At 41.5% G+C, this 18969-nt stretch overlaps 1 protein-coding gene across 2 annotated transcripts in view; it reads right to left on the bottom strand.

Moving 5' to 3' along the window:
* Positions 1-18915, bottom strand: part of ALDH18A1 (aldehyde dehydrogenase 18 family member A1) — a 60598-nt gene extending 41683 nt beyond the window's left edge. For both annotated transcript variants that reach the window (XM_037804139.1, XM_037804140.1), the window contains exons 1-5: positions 18782-18915; positions 15858-15973; positions 9684-9898; positions 3303-3452; positions 3104-3208 (exon numbers count right to left, since the gene is read on the bottom strand). In XM_037804139.1, coding sequence (XP_037660067.1) covers positions 3104-3208; positions 3303-3452; positions 9684-9898; positions 15858-15945 — 558 coding nt within the window. In that variant the 5' untranslated portion in view covers positions 15946-15973; positions 18782-18915. The remainder of the gene's footprint in view (positions 1-3103; positions 3209-3302; positions 3453-9683; positions 9899-15857; positions 15974-18781) is intronic.
* Between the last annotated feature and the right edge of the window lie 54 nt (positions 18916-18969).

The following is an 18969-nucleotide window of genomic DNA, read 5'->3' as shown; positions in this document are numbered from 1 at the left end:
GCATGGTATTGGTACAAAGACACATAAACTGATGAATGGAATCAAATCAAGAATTTGGAAATAGACCCCCAGATCTATGATTGACTAATTTTTTGATAAGGCCCCCAAATCCACTGAAATTAGACAGAACAGTCTCTTCAACAACTGGGACTGGAAGAACTGGTTAGTCATAACCAAAGGAATGAAAGAGGATCTCTACCTAACTCCTATACAAAAATTAACTCAAAGTGGATCAAAGACCTCAAAATAAGAGATAGCACAATAAAACTCTTAGAAGATAATAAAACTCTTAGAAGGACACATCTTCAAGACTTTGTAATAGGAGGTAGCTTCTTAGAACTTACACCTAAAGCATAAGCAACAGGAGATAAAACAGATAAATGGGAGCTCCTCAAAATCAAAAGCTTCTGTGCCTCAAAAGACTTTGTCGAAAAGGTGAAGGAGGCAGCCAACTCAATGGGAGAAAATATTTGGAAACCATATATCTGATAAGAGACTGATATCCTGCATATATAAAGAAATCCTATAACTCAACAATAGTAGTACAAACAGCCCAATTATAAAACAGACAAAAGGTATGAAAAGGCATTTTTCTGAAGTGGAAATACAAATGGCTAAAATACACATGAAAAAATGTTCATCTTCACTAGCTATTAGGAAAACACAAATCAAAACCACAAGATACCATCTCACACCAATAAGAATGGCTGCCATTAAACAAACAAGTAGCAACAGATGATGGAGAGAATGTAGAGAAACTGGAACTCTTATTCATTACTGGTGGTACATTACTGGTGTGCAATTACAGCCACTGTGGACAGTTTGGTGGTTTCTCAGAAAACTAGATATCAAATTACCCTATGATCTGTCCACTTCTCATTATATACCCAGAAGATCTGAAAGCAGTGACACGAACAGACATTTATACACTGATGTCCATAGCAGCATTATTCACAATTGCCAAGAGATGGAAACAATTCAAGTGTCTTTCAACAGAGAAGTAAGTGGATATACAAAATGTGGTATATACATATGATAGAATGGTATGCAGCAATAAGAAGGAACAAGGTCCTGAAACATATGGCAACATGGATGAACTCTGAAGATAAAATGCTGAGTGAAATAAGTCAGACACAAGAGGAGAGATATTGTATGTTACCACTACTATGAACTCCCTGAACAATGTAAAATCAGTATCTTATAATGTAGAATATTGGGGACCTAGTGATAGACAGAAGCTAGTAGGGGAATGATAATCTAATATGTTCGGATATGTTGATGACAGTGAATTCAAAGGTATGGGAATGGATGGGTTAACGATTGTTAATGGGACTGTAAGTATCAGAACTGCACTGAAGGTGCACTGAAAGGGGTTATAAAGGCATGTATCCCACAGATCAGCAGTACAAATATAGATAGGTGCTTGCATGATATACTTCTAAGGTATGACGCTGGTACAGAGAGTTGACAACCAAATGGTATATGGGAAAAACCTACTTATTGCATATTAGGGACTATAATTAACAGGAATACCTTACTAGTACTACATAAACACTAGGGACAAATAATTAAGGGCTGAAAAGAGCTATAGGGTGTTCTGGGTCATGAGAATTGTTTAAAATGGAGAGTGATAAGGATTGTACAGCTAAGTGATGATAATGTGCGATATGGATGGATTATCATAGATAGAACATAGGCCATGTGAAATTAGGAACCCCCTACTTCATAAGTCAAGCCCTCGATCTTGAGGCTTGCTCTTGTGAAACTTATGGTTGAAAATGGGAGGCTAAGCCCATCTATAATTATGCCCAGCAATCACTTCCAGAGAACCTCTTTTGCTGCTCAAATGTGGACTTTCTCTCTCTAAGCCCAACTCTGCAAATAAATTTATCACCCTCCTCCCCCAACAAGGGACAGGACTTCCCTGGTGAGTGAGTCTCCCTGGTGATATGTGACATGGATTCTGGGAATAAGCCTGACCCTGGAATCAAGGGGTTGAGAATGTCTTTTGACCAACAGGGGGAAAGAAAGGCAACAAAATAAGGTTTCAATGGCTCAGAGATTTCAAACAGAGTTGAGAGGCTATCCTGGAGGTTACTCCTATGCAAGCTTCAGCTAGATATGCCAAATGGCCACAGCATGATAAGCCCAAGTCAACAGCAGTCCCGAAAACCCTAATGAATACCCGGATCCCTATCCAAGACTCCATAAAAGTTTCACTCACTAAGTTTATTCTTCAGAAACTTAAATCCCCCAGAGAGCTCCCATGCCAGCTAAGTCCCAAAACACAGAAGCAATAGCCTCTTCAAGAACATCAATCAGATGCAACCCCTTTTCCCATAATGTTGACACCCCTTTTCAACATAACAGGTAAGGGTGGTCACTGCCTAGACCACCCTTTCCTGAGATTGGGAAAATGATTAAAACTAGAGGAAGGGATAACAACAGACAAGATGGAATTTAACAAAGGATTATGAATACTGAATTTCTATATAATTTTCTTTTTCTTAGTTGCTAGGGTATTAGAATAACTAGAAGAAACAAACTGAAATGGTGGAAGTGTAGCCCAATGCATTCTTTGAAATTTGCTCTATAGATACTTGTTTAATTGTAATTTGAAAATTATCACCCTTTTGTATATAGTTATTTTTCACAATAAGGAAATAATTGAAACTATGGTACTGTAATTCATAACATTTTTGGAAATTTCCTATATATATCTATATATATAACTACTTGTCAAATTGTACTTTGAAAGATATTACCTTTTTGCATATATGTTATATTTCACAGTGAGGAAATAATTGAAACTTTGGAATTGTGACCCATTTAACATTCTTTGAAATTTGCTCTCTACTTGTTAAACTGCACTTGGAAAGTTATCACTTCTATGCATATATGCTTTAGTCCACAATTAAAAAAATATGATTAAAAACAAAACAAAAGAAAACAAAAAAACTTTCTCCAGCTCTGCCAACTAGCAAGTGATGAAGCCAAGACTGTAATCTGAAAGTCTGGCTCCAGAGTCTGCTCAGAATCCCCTTGCTCCACAGGACCTGCCCTTACAGGTCCCCACACCCTCTTGCTAAGCCCGGCCACTCACCTGGGCAGCACAGATGCTGTACTGGGTAAACATGGCCTCATACAAGGCCATCAGCCCACTCTGTCCAGCGGCTGCGCAGGCTCGTGCCTCTAAGACTGGAATTGCCTGTAATACAGCAATCAGACAAGGAATGGTTAGGGTGAGGAACAGGGAAGGAGGCCTCAGGGCCACCCTTACAGGGTAGGGAAGCATCACTCACCATTTCCTTCAGGTGGTTCTGCCCTGAGTGCAGGGCCTGCCGCACGCTCTGAGACAGAAGGATCTCATGGCGCAAGCGTTGCTTGCCAAAGGCTACGGCTCCGCTGGTCACCAGCATCATCTCCCGGCCCTGATTCTGCAGCACTGACACCTGACATTGAGGAAGAAAAAGGCACCACAAGTCACTGCATCGTCACTTTCCTCTCTTCACAAGAGACCTAGGGAGGGTGGACTGGCACTGGGCTGACTCTGTAAAAGAACCATCCAGGTTGTTTTGTGAAAATATAGATTCCTGTATTGTCTCAAATTTCTGTTTGGTAGGTGGCAGACAGAGATCAGAAGTTTTTATTAAAGGGATTCTGGTGTGCAGTGCGGTTGGGATCCACAGGCCTTGATGGTATCTGCAGGAGTCTGTAATGCAGAAGGCCTCGTTGCTCCAGGAAATAAAGTCCAGAACAGAGGTCTGGAGCTAGGAATTACAGTGTAAGGTTTAGTATACGGCTTCTTGGGTTCTAAGGCTTGTTCTGGAAGATGAGACTATTTCTGGGGCATGTCTGACCCCTCTGGGTTTCCTTTGCCTAGACTAGGGGCAGATGTTGACACTGTTCTGCTCTGTTTGCCAGGAGCAAGTTGTGGTCACCTGAAGAAAGCAAAGACTTAAGATACATATAGTGTAGAATCAATATTTCCAAACTGTTTATCCACCGGGCCAGTTTGAACCCTATTATCTGATTCAGGAACTCAAAGAGATGTGACAAACCATGATTAAAAAAAAAAACAAAAAGGAATTTTTATAAAAGAAAATTTCATATGTAACAAAAGTGACAAGAATAGTATTATAAAACCCCCATGTACCCATCACTTCAAAAGCTATCTATTCATGGCCAACTTTCCACTCTACATCCATAGCATTGTTCTAAAGCAAATTCCAGACCCCAAATACACCATTTCATCTGTAAATGTTACAGCAGGAACCTTTAAAATGCAGAGGATATATCTGTATACGTCTATACATCCATTATAATCTTAAAAAATCTAATAATCCTTATTATCAATTATCTAGAAAGTGTTTCCATTTCCACAATTTTTTCATCCTGTTTGATTTGAGATGAAAACAAAGCCCATATACTGAATTTAACTGAAATGTCTCCTACGTCTCTCTTAATCAACAAATTCCCTCTCCATCATTTTGTTTCCTTTGCATTTTTTTTTTGTTGTTGTTAAGGTAACAAGGTTGCTTATTCTTTGGAGTTTCCCAGTCTGGATTTTGCTGATTGTAACCCTATGATATTATATAATATTGTTCATACATTTCCTGTAAACTAGTTTTAGATACAGAGACTTCATTTTTTTTTCCAGTAAGAATTCTTTATAAGTGGTCTTGGGGCATACATAATGCCTGGCTGTCTTTTTTGATGTTAGCAGCAGTTGATGATCATCGTCAATATCCATTAATTCATTAGGGGTGCAAAATGCTGATATTTGAATTCAATCATTCCTTCATTTATAGGCTAGAATACTTCTATAAGGGGAAGTTTGTCTTTATCAACTACTGCTTACCATGAAGTACAGTTTGTTCCAGGAAAGCAATGCAAATACTTGTTTCTTTTCTTTTATTTACCAGTTTTAAAAATAATGAATAGGTTCACTAGTATCCTCCAAACAAAACAATGAGTTTTTTAAAAAACATCATTATGGACTCATGAACTTAAACATATTTCACGCATTCAAATTCACCACAGTAACTATATTTATTGACTTCAAATTATCCCATTTTTGGCCACTTTAAGTTGGCTTCTCAGCCTGTCTAACCCTGGACAGGATGGCTGACTGTGCAGCTCTAGAGAACTGTTCCATTAGGCCACCGGCATTCCTATAAGGGGAGCTGGTGACCTATGCAAACCATTTTCAGGTTTTCCCCACTGTTTTCATCAGGTTTCTCCTCTGCTCAAATCGTCAGTCTACTTTTGAGATAAAACCCCAGCTCCTCTATCTGGCTTTAGAGCCCTGCCTAAATGGAATGATCCACATTTTTTCCCACTCTCCCCGATGGGACCACCACCACTGCTTTTAAGCCTACCTCCTCCCTGATCCACCAGAATGCCATGCTCATTTCTGTCTTTGCACATCTGGAATCCACTCTCACAGTCTCTCTGCCCCTTCCTCAGAACCACTGGGCTGAATTCAACCATCTGAACTGTCTCCAGAAGCTACTAGCTGCAACACTGAACAATTTAATGAACTTTCCCAGAGGACAGAGGTTAACAGAACCCAGAACATCAGAACATGGATTCAAACAGCACCTAGGGAGTTGATAACTTCCAAGGTGCATCAATAAAGAGTTCCCAGGAGGGAGAAACTAAGATGGCGGCTAGGTGAGACAGGGCAAAAAAACACCTCCGTGAAAAACACTAGATAAAAACCAGAAAGTGACCCAGAATACCGGTTACAGCGATGCGCCAGCTGGTTGAAGTCTGCTGGTACCACAGGGGCCATATACTTGGTGAAACCGAGAGATGGCATTCTGAAAAGAGTGAGTAAGCTGGCAGGAAGACCTGCAGCTGTGCGGCGGTGTGGGGAAGCCAGGGGTTGGCATTTGGAGACCAACTGGTTCTTTTACAAAAAAAAAAAAAAAAAAAAAAAAAGGGAAAAACCCAGGAGTGGCTGCTGCAGTTGTGACAGTGGGAACCACGTAGTAAAACACAGCAAAAGGGGGCTGGGCCGGCCTCTCAGTGTCTGGCCTGGAGAATAGCCTGCTGTAGATTCCCCCGGGGCTGGGGGAGCGGAGGGGAGAGCCAGAAGCAGAAAGAAACCCCACGGCTCGCAGCTGGCTCCCTGGAGGGCTGGATAAACTCCTGCCCGGGGCCATGCCCACAGCCCAGAGCCCCGCCAGTTGTCCCGGAGCTGGGAAGGAGGAACTGTGCGAGGAGGGAGGGGATGAGATGCCCTGTTCAGCCATCTTTGCATCAGGCTGAGAGCACCGCTGCACGGCCCGGCGGCCTGGGGCTTCCCTTGAGGGACGGTGCGCACTGGTGACGTAGCACAGCATTCCCTCGGCAGAGGTCCTGGAGGATCGCAGCTGGGAGGAGGGCCCGCTCGGAGAACCCAGGGATGCTATGCCAAGTCCGGTGGTTTGTGGGACAGCAAGAGAGAGGGTCGGGGGCTGAAATGAAATGAAGGCTTAGACTCTTGCGGCGGCCTTGAATCTCCGGGAATCTGGGGGATTTGAATATTAAAGCTGCCCTTCCTCCCTGGCCACCCGGACACACGCCCCACATTCAGGGCAGACTGCTCCAGCAACACACCCAAACTGAGTTCTCCAGCTGAACCCCACAAGAATCATTTCCCCACACACCACGGGGACAAGGTTGAGAACTGACTTGAGGGTATAGGTGACTCACGGACGCCATCCGCTGGTTAGAGAAAGTGTATGCCACCAAACTGTGTTTCTGAAAAATTATATTGGTATCTTTTTTTTTACAACTTGAAAGAACCCTATCAAGCAAAGCAAATGCCAAGAGGCCAAAAACAACAGAAAGTCTTAATGCATATGATAAAACCAGACGATACGGAGAATCCAATTACAAACAAAATATCAAAAGAGACACAGTACTTGGCACAATTAATCAAAGAACTACAATCGAGGAATGAAAACATGGCAAAGGATTTAAAGGACATCAAGAAGACCATGGCCCAGGATATAAGCAACATAAAGAAGACCCTAGAAGAGCATAAAGAAGACATTGCAAGAGTAAATAAAAAAACAGAAGATCTTATGGAAATAAAAGAAACTGTTGGCCAAATTAAAAAGACTCTGAATATTCACAATACAAGATTAGAGGAAGTTGAACAACGTCTCAGTGTCCTAGAAGTCCACAGAACAGAAAATGAAAGAACAAAAAAAATAATGGAGACAAAAATCGAAAAAATCGAAATGGATCTCAGGGATACGACAGATAAAATAAAATGTCCAAACTTAAGACTCACTGGGGTCCCAGAAGGGGAAGAGAAGGGTAAAGGTCTAGAAAGAGTTTTCAAAGAACCACTGGGCTGCATTCACTCCAGAAAGCACCATTTACACGTGTACTTAGAAGCACGGAACCCTTTCTCTCAGCATAAATCCTACCAGTTGTCAAGGCCCAGGCTGATTCCCAGCTCTTTTTAGGAAATTCTAAGAACATCCACACTCTCTTTTGACTTTCTCATCTCTGTACCTGTCAGTCATTATCATTTGGGTTCACTCATTTGGACATTTACTGTCCTGAACAATCACCTAATTGTTTAGGAAGTCCCAGTTCTGACTCCCCAAGGACAGAGACACGTTAGAGTTCCTTTACTGCTTCTTACAATGCAGCTGCTTGATACTGGTTAAATGGAATTGAACTCCATCTGGGAGGCAGACTTTGATAATAACTGTTCAGTACAGAAAATAAAAGAAAATTCCATCATATTTCAGGTTAGCTGTTTCCTAATATCAATTCCTGTGCCAGTCTGGATGTCTTACGTCCCCCAAAACGCCATTATCTTTGATGCAATCTTGTGTGGGCAGACATATTAGTGTTGATTAGATTTTGGAATCCTTTGAGTGCTTCCATGGAGATGCGCCCCACCCAACACTAGGTGATAACTCTGATTGGATGATTTCCATGGAGTCGTGGCCCTGCCCATTCAGCATGGGCCTTGATTAGTTTACTAGAGCACTATAAAAGCTCAGACAGAAGAAGTAAGCTTGCTACAGCCAAGAGGGACACTCTGAAGAACGCACAGGAGCTGAGACAGGAGCTTCAGCTTACAGAGACATTTTGGAGATGGCCTTTGAAAGCAGACTTTTGCTCTGGAGAAGCTAAAGAGGACAAACGCCCCAAGAGCAACTAAGAGTGACATTTTTGAGGAGCTGGAGCCCAGGGAGGAATGTCCTGGGAGAAAGCTATTTTGAAACCAGAACTCCAGAGCAGATGCCAGCCACATGCCTTCCCAGCTAACAGAGGTTTTCCGGACACTACTGGCCATCCTCCAGTGAAGGTACCCGATTGTTGAGGTGCTACCTTGGACACTTTATGGCCTTAAGACTGTGACTGTGTAACCAAATAAACCCCCTTTTATAAAAGCCAATCCATTTCTGGTGTTTTGCATTCTGGCAGCATTAGCAAGCTAAAACAACTCCTAAGGAAAGTTGATTTTTAAAAACATACAATATAGTTAAGGAGCATAGTGTTAATATACAGCTGTACTGTAAAAGCTATATCTTTATCTCTGGGGATGCCCGGATATCTGGGTTTTGATTCTTGGCCTGCCACCTGTTTATGTAAATAAAGTATTTTTGGAACACAGCCATGCTCATTCCTTTATATACTGTCTATGGCTGCTTTTATGCTACAACAGCAGAGCTGACTAATTAAGACAGAGACCTTGTGGCCTACAAAGCCTAAAATATTTCCTATTTGATTATTTATGGGAAAAGTCTGATGATTTCTGCTCTTGACTAAGATAAAGGCAGTGGGATTTATGATGTGATATTTAAAGTCCGAAACTCCCCTGCTGATTCCAAAGGTCAGTTTCTGTACTGATAATTTGCAGTCAGCCTGGCTTGACTACATAAAGTCCCTACAGAGGCTTCTGCTTTGAGCTCTCCTGGAGCCAAGATTCCTTGCACATATTTTGGTGGCTCAATCTGGAGATAGAGCATGGTCCATGTGCAAATAAAGACCATGGTGAGTTGGTACAAAGGATGTCTCTTGGATCCCAATGCTTGCTTTACTCCCTTGCTTCACTGTATCCTGTGCCTTTAAATAAAAGCATTACATGAGTATGCTCTGTGGGGCCTGGTGAGTCCTTTCAAATATCTGAATTTAGGAAATCTTTGCAATAATAGCTCATATTTATTTGAAGGTTATTGGCAATTTAACTTTTTTAAAAGCCCACTAAAACAGAAAAAAAAGGGCTCAATTTTTACATCAATATACTCAACCCTGGCTACATTTTAGAGTCACCTGGAAACTTTAAAAATACAACTGATGGGGCCCCACTCCAGAAATATTTATTAAATGGTCTGATGCGAAGCCCAGCTGTCTCCAGACTCCTTACATGATTCTAATGTGCAATTAGGATTAAGAATCATTGACATATCCATCTCCTTATCACTAAGAAGCCTGAGGAATGAATGGCACAGGATCAGCTCTACTTCTACTCCTTGACATCCTGTTTCTTTGCTTGGGACATTTTCTTCCACTGGCACCTCTACTGGGAAAGGGTTTAAATATATCATATTGGGTTTAAATATATCACATTCAATTCAAGATTCTATTTACAAGCTTGATAAACTTGAATCAACAAGCTAAAAACCCTGTTTTAGTTCAGCAGAATTTCCCATGTTGGCAGTTACCTGCTCGACAATAGATGCCAGACGCCCCAATGCCAGGCCACATTCATCCCCTCGGGTCACCACGGCGCTTCCAAGTTTCACCACAATTCTCTTAGCATGCTTCAGCTCACTGCGATGGGCAAAGGACTTGCCATGTGCACGACTGAGGGGTACAGTAATAAAGGGGATGTTGCTCCAAGAACGAACATGTCTGATGGCTGAAGGCTGGACATAATCTGTAGACCCCAAACAAAATCAAATACAAGAAAAAAAGGTGAAAAACACAATATAGTTTCTCAATAAAAATGGCCATGCACAGTATCAACCAGTTTAGCCACTGAAAATAGCTTTATCATTTTTAACTGAGTAAAACCAGTGTATCAGAAGCTATATATACCTACGATGTTCTTATTATATTATTGTGTGGGAGTTTATACCCAAAACACAGATTACAGGCAAACTCAAACATTGCTGGTAACAGTATAAACTATATCTTTCCTGAAGATATGAGGGCAAAATATATCAAAAGCCTTAAAAATTGCTCACATTTTTTGACCCAGCAATTCCATGTTCAGAAATTTGTGAAATTCCACATTCAGAAAAAGATTAATCAGCATTTTTTAGAATTCTAATTAACATATAAAAATGCTCATGATATTGTAGTTTCATATACATGTCTAAATGCATAAAAACAGGAAGAAAACAAATCATAATATTCCATCTCTTGATGGGATTATGGCAATTTTAATTTTTTTCTTTATTCTTTCCTACATCTTCTCAATTTATATGTTAAAAAGCATTGCTTTCATAAACAGAAAAATATATGCATGGTTTTAAATAAGCCACACTACTATAAAAAGAGAGTCTGATTAGTAAAGATGATGTAGAACAAAGTTACTGGTATGTACAATAAAATAATTATAACTAATCCACCTATAATTTTTTTCTCTGATGTGGCAGCATAGATCCAGATGCTTCAAACAAAGATGAAAGAAACTAGAGATCTTTCTGAAGGAGAAGAAATGTTAGATTCAGATACTCTTCCTTCGATCCCTTCAGGTATCTACCTCTAAGCAATCTTTTCCTGATTCTTTTTTCTTGTAACACTGTGTTTTCTAAGGAGGCAAAAAACAATATTCTTGATTAAAAAGCTGAAAAGTTATCTGAATAAAGCTCAAAGTCAGGCAGTCAGAGCTGCATGTCAGGCAATGAATCTCTTCGGCACTTCTCACGGCCCAAACTCCTCCTGCTGGCTGCCTACCAATTACTCATTCACCTTTTCTCTTGCAAATTCACAAATCCCTGAGTTTTACCTGGGCACACTATCACCAGTCAAAACATCATTTTTCTTGGCCTTTCTTGCTTGGCTAGGTGTGGCCGTGTGACTAAGTTCTGGTTAAAAAGATATATGTGAACACGTCATGTGGAACTTCCACAAATTTTCCTTGCAAAGAAAAGAAGTGCTTCCTTCTTTCCTTCATCCATCCTACTGCTTGGAACATGCGAAGCTGGAGTGCAAACAGTCTTTTCTGACTACAAGAAAGCACGTTCAGGGCTGCAAAACAACAAGAGAGAAGGACCCTGGTTCCCTGAGACTTCACACGGCTACCCTGGAAGGCCTGGACTGCACACCATCCTTAAGGACTGCCAAGCTTCTTCCTGGAGAAACAAAGGGAAATACATTCTATCCTATTTGGATCATTATTATTTTGAGTTTTCTGTTACATGTACCTAACCTACTTGTCATTAATGTAGAAGAATGAGTGCACAGGCAGAGTCTGTCGGGGATGAGTTGTCTTTAACAAATGGAGCTTCACTGGAATGGAGCTCCCTGATCTCAAGACAAATGAATAACATAGTTCTCAACAAGACCAACAATTAGGTAGTTCCTCAAAAAGAGTTCTTTATGTATCATTACAGGAAATTAATATTAATAAATAATTTGAATGAATTGAAAAATAATCATCCCAAGCTACCTTCTAGACCATTCTATAATTGTGCTATTACAGAGTAACTACCTCCACTTGAATCAACCTTTATCATCTCCTTTATTGGCAGATAAATTTTTCAGAATTTCTCCAGACCCAATCAATGCTTTCATCTCTGGACCACTAACTCCTTCCCTAACTAAATTCTAGCTTCTAACCTTATTCTCTGCACTATAACAATGGTGGGCAAAGCAGGCAGAACCTCATTCTAATGTACTGAAAAATCACTGTGTTCTCCCTTCTTCATACAAAAACCTTAGAAAGATAATTTCAATGTAGGGTAAAGAGTCCTTTTTTCTCTCCTTTCAACAAACATTTTTTAAAAGTGACTGTTTCAGGTTTGCAGAGATATCCGGAAGATGATATGGTCTTTTCTCACAGGCTTGCAGTCCAGTTCCTGGCACAAAGATGCCTAATAAGAGCAAATCTGCATCATCTGGGACAGAGCTAAGGCTCTGGCACCCTTGCTCAATCCGCTAGTGGGTTGTCTCTTCCAGCTGGGGGAATCCTAAGGACTAAAGGACTGAAATGTTGCTGGGGTTACATTTCATGGAGAGCCACCTTTCCTAATTAGCTTTATCGGTATAGGTACCTTGGTTCAGTCTTGAGAGAGATTATCCTAAGCAACATCTACAAAACTGAATACATAATAGTTCTGGCCTAGATGACCTGACAGAGAAAGGGGTGGTGGAGGGAGGGACTTACTCCCCTGGTGTTTGGACCTGGGATCATCAGTGGCTGCATGCAAAGCCTGGAGCTGTACCCAAGTATCACATATCCCTTTGACAGCCGTCAGGGAGAGGCCTGCTGGCTACTTTTCTCTCCTGTCCTATTCTGGAAGAGTGGTGAGCATGGGTGGGGCAGCCTGGGAGGGCACCTCAAAGCACAGGTAGTGGCGAGTACGTCAGTCCAAGTGATCGAGTGGCAAAAACCAATCAGAAGCTAGCATGCCAGATTAGCATGGATGAGACTTCTGACCCGCAGTCTGTATCAGCAGGGGAGGGTGACGTGGCTCAGTGCCAGGAAGACAAGGGTCATTTTAGCAACTGGGTCACAGCAGTGGATCAGGGCTGGAAAGGTTCAAGAAGAGGTCACAATGATTAACAAGGTTTCAAGCAGATAAAAACTTAGGTCAAGTAGCTTCTGGCACCAAGGAGAGCTCCACGAGAACCAGGCTTTTCTGGTTTCCTGATGAACAATGCCTTCTACCCTTCCACATTGAGCCTACCTTTCTTGGGGAACTTTTTATGTTCTATAGTGTATTATACTTTTCAGGGTCCATCCTGGGGACTGAGAAAACCTTGACGATTTAGGAAAAATTCAATGAATAATCCTTTTCCTTCTTCTAAGAAAACTTTAAGCTTTAAATTCCAAAGAAAAGGTATGAGTGTGTGTGCCCGTGTGTGCACATTTATAGTGGGGGTGGGAGGAGAGTTGTCCATATTCCTCAAAAGTGCCAAGAATCATACTTCAAGGAAGGAGAAGCCCTTTACCTCTTCAGCACTGGAGCCCTCACACTCAGGAACAAGGTTATCTTCCAGGCCTGAATGAGAACGGACCCTGATGTGATTCTCTCTTCCTGGCCTTCCATATCCTATGTTTATCTCTACATCCTTTCTCATTTTGCCTTTCTCATTTCTTTTCTGCATATCATGGTAACTGAAAACAAGGCTCCAGGCTCTAGAACAATCTGAATATAAAATCTAAAAATGTGGGGACACAATCAGAAAGCACCTCTTTCTGTGAACAAGGTTTATAAGAATAAATAATAAAAAGATCAACAACAAAAATATTGAAGTTAATCCTTCTACATTCCAGGAGCTATGATAAAGGTTTATACACCTTATACAGAGGCAGAGTGGTATGAGACAAGTGAAGGCTCTGGAGCCAGATGGCCCAGGTTGGAATCTCAACTCCTCGGTTTACTTGCTGTTACCTTACCTATCTCATAAGGTTGTTGTGGGGAATGAAATGAGTTACTGCATGAACAGTGCTTGGCACAAAGTAAACACTCAATAAATATTAGCTGGTATTATAAAAAGTGTTAGCTGTTATCCTCACCGTTATCATCTTAATTTTCACAACAGCCTCATGGGTTAGGGATTATTATGAGTTAGTTATTATTATGATTCCAATTTTATAAAAAAGGTAATTGGAGCCTAGCTGAACTTGCCAACATTAACAGATTACAAAAATGGCCACAATATTTTGCAGTTTTTCTCATCAAGAGGTGGAATCTATTTTCCCACCCCCTGAATATGGGTTGGCACTGTGACTTGCTTTGAAAGGTACAGTGTAGCAGCAATAACACTATAAATTCTGAGCTTAGGCCTCAAGAAGTCTTGCAGCTTCCTTGATCGCTACTCTAGGGAATTCTGCAACATGTAAAGAAACCAAGGATAGCATGTGGAGGATGAGAGACCATGTGGAGCAGAAATGATCCATCAGCCCAGCAGAGACCCGCAGCTCCCTCCCCTCAAACCAGTCCTGAGTCAATCTGAAAGTTGACATAGACACGAAACCACTGTGCAGCTGAGCCCAGCCCAAAATGCCAACCCAGAGAATTGTGACTTTTAATCCTTACACTCTATTTCTTCTTTACACAAAGAGAAAATGGAAGTTTTCCAGAAGCAAGTCATCTTGCAGTGAGGTCTGGAAATAGACTATCAATAAGAGTTAGGAGCTGTCAAGGATATAGTCAACTTAAAGTATTATAAACATCACTTTAAACAAATGATACTGGAGCACTGAGCATCCACAGGCAAAAAATAAAACAAAAGAACCCTGAACTAAACCTCACACTTTATAAAAAAAGTGAACTCAAATGGATCATGGACTTAAATGTACAATGTAAAACTTTAATATAACTCTCAGAAAGAACCATAGAGAAGCTCTTCAGGATCAAGGGCTATTCAAAGAGTTCTTAGACTGGACACTAAAGCACAATCCATGAAAGGAAAAATTGTTTAATGGGGTCTAATCGAAATGTAAAACTTTGCTTTGTGGAAGACCCTGTTAAAAGGGTAAAACAACAAGCTCCAGATTAGGAGAAAACATTTGCAAACCACATAGCCAACAAACGATTATTATCTAGAAGTATAAAAAACTCTTAAAACTCAATAGCAAAAAATTAATCCAATTAAAAAATCAACAAAAGACACGAACAGATAAGTATTTGTTCTGAAAAGGATATGACGATGACAAAAATGCACATGAAAAAATGTTCAACATCATTAGCCACTAGGGAAAAGCAATGATGTACTGCTACACACCTATCAGAATGGCCAAAATAAAAAAAGATGATATCACCAAATGCTGGTGAGGATGCTGAGAAACACTGATACAGTGTTGGGAATGTAAAACGGTTTAGCCACTTCTGCAAAACAGGTGGAAAGTTTCTTATAAAATCAAAGAATGAACTACCATAAATACAACCCAGCAACTGTACTCTTAAGCAGTTATCCCGGAGGAATGAAAACATATTCATTCAAAAGCCTGTAAATGAATGTTCATAGCAGCCTTATTCATAATAACACAAAAATGGAAACCACAAAGATGATCTCCAATGGGTGAATGGTTATACTGCGGTAGATCCATGTCATTAACTACTACTCAGTAATAAAAAGGAATGAACTATTTTACATTCACAATAACTTGAACTTGAATTTCCAGAGAATTATGCTGAATAAAAAAAAAAAAAAAATCCCAAAAGGTTACATACTACACGATTACATTTATATAACATTCCTGAAATGACAAAATTGTAGAAATGGAGAGCAGATTAGTGGTTGCTAGGGATTAGGGATGGGGGGAGGGTAGGTGTGGCTACAAAAGGGAAATTCGAAGGATACTTGTGGTGTTGGAAATGTTTTGTAACTCAATTATATCAATGTTGATATACTGCTTTTGATATTCTCTCTGTATCATTTCTCACAACTGCCAGTGAATCTATAATTATCTCAAAATAAAAAGTTTAATTACAAAATAAGGAACAAAAACAGCCTGTAAAAAAAATTGGGGGGGAGGGGGTGAATATAGGTAACATTTTATTTGCAAACACAAAGTCTTGGAACATTTCATCTTAAGCTGCCTTCTTGCTAACTGCCTTTGTCTAGTTCCACCAAACTATAGTTTTCTTCTCCTTTAAAACTTCGAAACACACTTCAACTACCAAACTTCCCACATACAAATTTCCTGTGGTACATACGAGATCTGGAGACAGCTCTGGACTGGATCCAGGGCAGGACACGCTGGTTAAAGGGCTGGAACCCAGAACGGTAAACTTGACTCAGCATGCTGAGATGCTGTCACTGATCAAAGTACCTGCAAAATACATTTTAAAAAATGAATAATAGAAGAATACCAGACAATTAATTTTCTTTTCCTTCACTTCTGCGTACTGTCAAGTAGAAACTTGACTTCCCTGCTCCAAACTCTTGTTTTACAGTCCATATCCTATCCCTAGTCTTGCCCTCCCTAAATTTCCCTTAGGAATATTTTGAGTGACAAAAAATTTTTTTACAGTAAATGTTTATGTATTGATACTAAATCATCACTACCACTCCTATACCATTACGGGTCTACTACAGATCAACAACAAATCCAATATCCAATAAGCAGCCACCTCTACCTTCCCACCAGCAGAATCCTGTAACCTACCTATATGAAGTCAGCCTGATCCTTGCCAGCCACAAGAAGATGGAAGAAAGGCCAGAGGCTGCTGCCATGTCTTACTTCCTGCTTCCTCAGAGGAATCTAAAGCATATTCTTGTGCCCTGGGAGGGAGGGATGGGATGGCAAGGCCTCTAAATGGCAGGCCGTTTAAATGTGGGCATGTCAGGCAGAGGATGAATAAGTACCTGGGAAGATGATGGTGATGGGCATTTTCCCCTCCCTTGTCAAATTTGAGGCTTTAGACAAAGAAGTGTTTGTTCTACAAAAAAGTGGGGGATGTCTTCCTTTCTATATATACAGAGGATAAGCCAATCGTTGCAGGTCTTATGCTACAGGGCAATTGCTGTTTTCAAAAGATGAGAAAAAATACTGCACCTTTTTTGCTCGCAGGCCTCCTTTTAACTTTTGCTCTGTGGATTGATGAATATATTCCAACCCTCTTGAATGTGCCTCAAAACACCAGTATTTAGCCCCACAGTGAAAAGAAACAAGGAATGGTTAAATTATATTCTTCCATAATTTATACTGCACTAAGGCCGAGAGATAGGAGAGAAGAGATTGGCAGGATACATCTGTTATAATAGACAGAGAATCCAATAGGCAAGAGAAAGCGTTAACTGCTGTCTTTGTTGATTTCAGTGTTTGTGACAGTCTTCAGGGTACCCAGAAAAAAAAGTATTTGTGTAACAATGAAGCAGGACATCAGCCCATGGTCAATGTTTGCTGCTTACATAAATTCCTTCAGTTATTGTCACTAAACAAACGTTTACACGTGAATTCTCCAAAATACCTACAGAGGTGCCAAAAAGGTAAAATAATCAAATAGAGACACTAAAATTCTAGTTCTACCCCTTTCATGAAATCTTCCCCCATCAACTCTAGTCTTCAAAGTTAGATATAATCCTACAGGGTAGCTTTTAACCAGTTCATGTATCATTGTTACTTCCCCCCAACTGGATTATAAACTTCCCACCGACAGCATGATAAATGGGAAACATGGACTTCAGAGTTAGACAGATTCAGGTTTGAGCTCTGCATTTGCAAGTTGTGTGCCTTCAGGCACTTGAATTAATCTTTCTAAGCCTCAGTTTCCTCATTTGTAAATCAGGGATACAGCAATAAGGATGTCACAGGATTATTGTGAGAATTAAATGAGATAATGCATATAAAGTGTCTGGGCACAGCAGATGCTCAATAAATGTCAGTTTTCCTCTTACTGTCTTTTAGGCACTAATGACAGCCTCTTTTTATTTCATTCAGAATTTGGTACAGGCACTACAGATTCAATAAATACTCAATGATGAATAGAATCACAAGTTATATTGATTGACTGTGTAACCCTATCTTATTTAAGAGTCACTGAAAGCTCTGAATATTTGTCACTAGTTAGGGAGTGAAGACTGATGTAGAAACCAGGGCTCTTGGCTTCTCTCCTGTACCACACTGCCTCTGACTGACCTTGGGAGATTAAGTACCTTCCTCATTGCAGTGGATGGTTCATCCTGCCAGGGTTTATTATTCCCTCAAAAAGCAGACAGCTGATTCCATAGAACAAAGGGTGTGTGTGTGTGTGTCTAGACTCAATGTCACCAGTTGAAAAAAGTTTCCATGCTTTGTCTCAGAGCATTTCTCAATTACCTCTTCACACGTTCCAAATAGAAAGCCCTTATCTAACTGATTTGGACAAAGAATCGAACTTCAGTCCCATTAAACTTCACCCACAAACTCGTGCTCGGTACAAGGCTCACCACTTAATAACGTGATCTCACCACCTCAGAGATGTGGGGAGAATGATGGGGGACGGGGAGGTCTGAGTGCATCCTGATATGCCAGGAAAGACCACAACCGTATTGCATACAGCAAAAGGCTGTCGTGAGCGAATTCCCCTGCTGGTGGGGGTGGGGGTGGAGGTAGGGGAGGAGAGGGATGGCTTTGATGAGAGGATAACTAATGCTCAGACGGGCCGCAGGAAACTGAGCACACAAACACCTGAAAGTTGGCGTGTGGGTTACAAACCCAAGTATAACAGCACCACAAACGCAGGTGCACTAGAAAGTGGTTCCGGATTCCCAGACCGAGAAGGGGCCCGCAGACTCCCCAAGCCTAAAGCTGGGCCAGTTCCTCCATTTGGGTGTAGCCAAGGGTGGCCAGGGAGGTCGGGTGCCCAAGCCATCCAAAAGTCCCCGGGCCTTCGCAGCCTGCCATATGGAACTGCGTCGGGGCCCTGCAGCGCCCTCTGGGAGGCCTCGCCCCACCGCCATCGCCGGGCCCGCGCTCACAGGCGGCCCCAAGCCCACTCGCGGGCCCCGGCCTCGGGGCGGCCAGGCACCTGCTCGGGCCGCGATCCCGCAACCTCCACCTTAACTTCCACGCGGTTGCCCGCCTGGCCGTGCACGCCCCTCTTGCTGCAGCCCCTGCAGAGGCGCCGGCGCCTTGTGATTCCCGCAGCTCACGTACCTGCCTCGCCGCCGCGTCCCTGGCCCTGCTACCGCGGTCTACACCCTCGCCACCCTTCCTTCACTCCACACCGGGCCGATTCTCGGCGCCTGCTTACGCTTCTCTTTCTTCCGTCCACGTCCCCTAAGATGGACGTTACGTCAGCGGCGCTAGAGTAAACCCGGGCCGCTGAGCCTCCGTTGTTTACG

Source organism: Choloepus didactylus, chromosome 15 (assembly GCF_015220235.1).
Source record: "Choloepus didactylus isolate mChoDid1 chromosome 15, mChoDid1.pri, whole genome shotgun sequence".
NCBI classification, from domain to species: domain Eukaryota; kingdom Metazoa; phylum Chordata; class Mammalia; order Pilosa; family Megalonychidae; genus Choloepus; species Choloepus didactylus.
The sequence above is the reverse complement of the archived record's forward strand: the minus strand, read 5'-3'. Positions and strand labels throughout refer to the sequence as shown.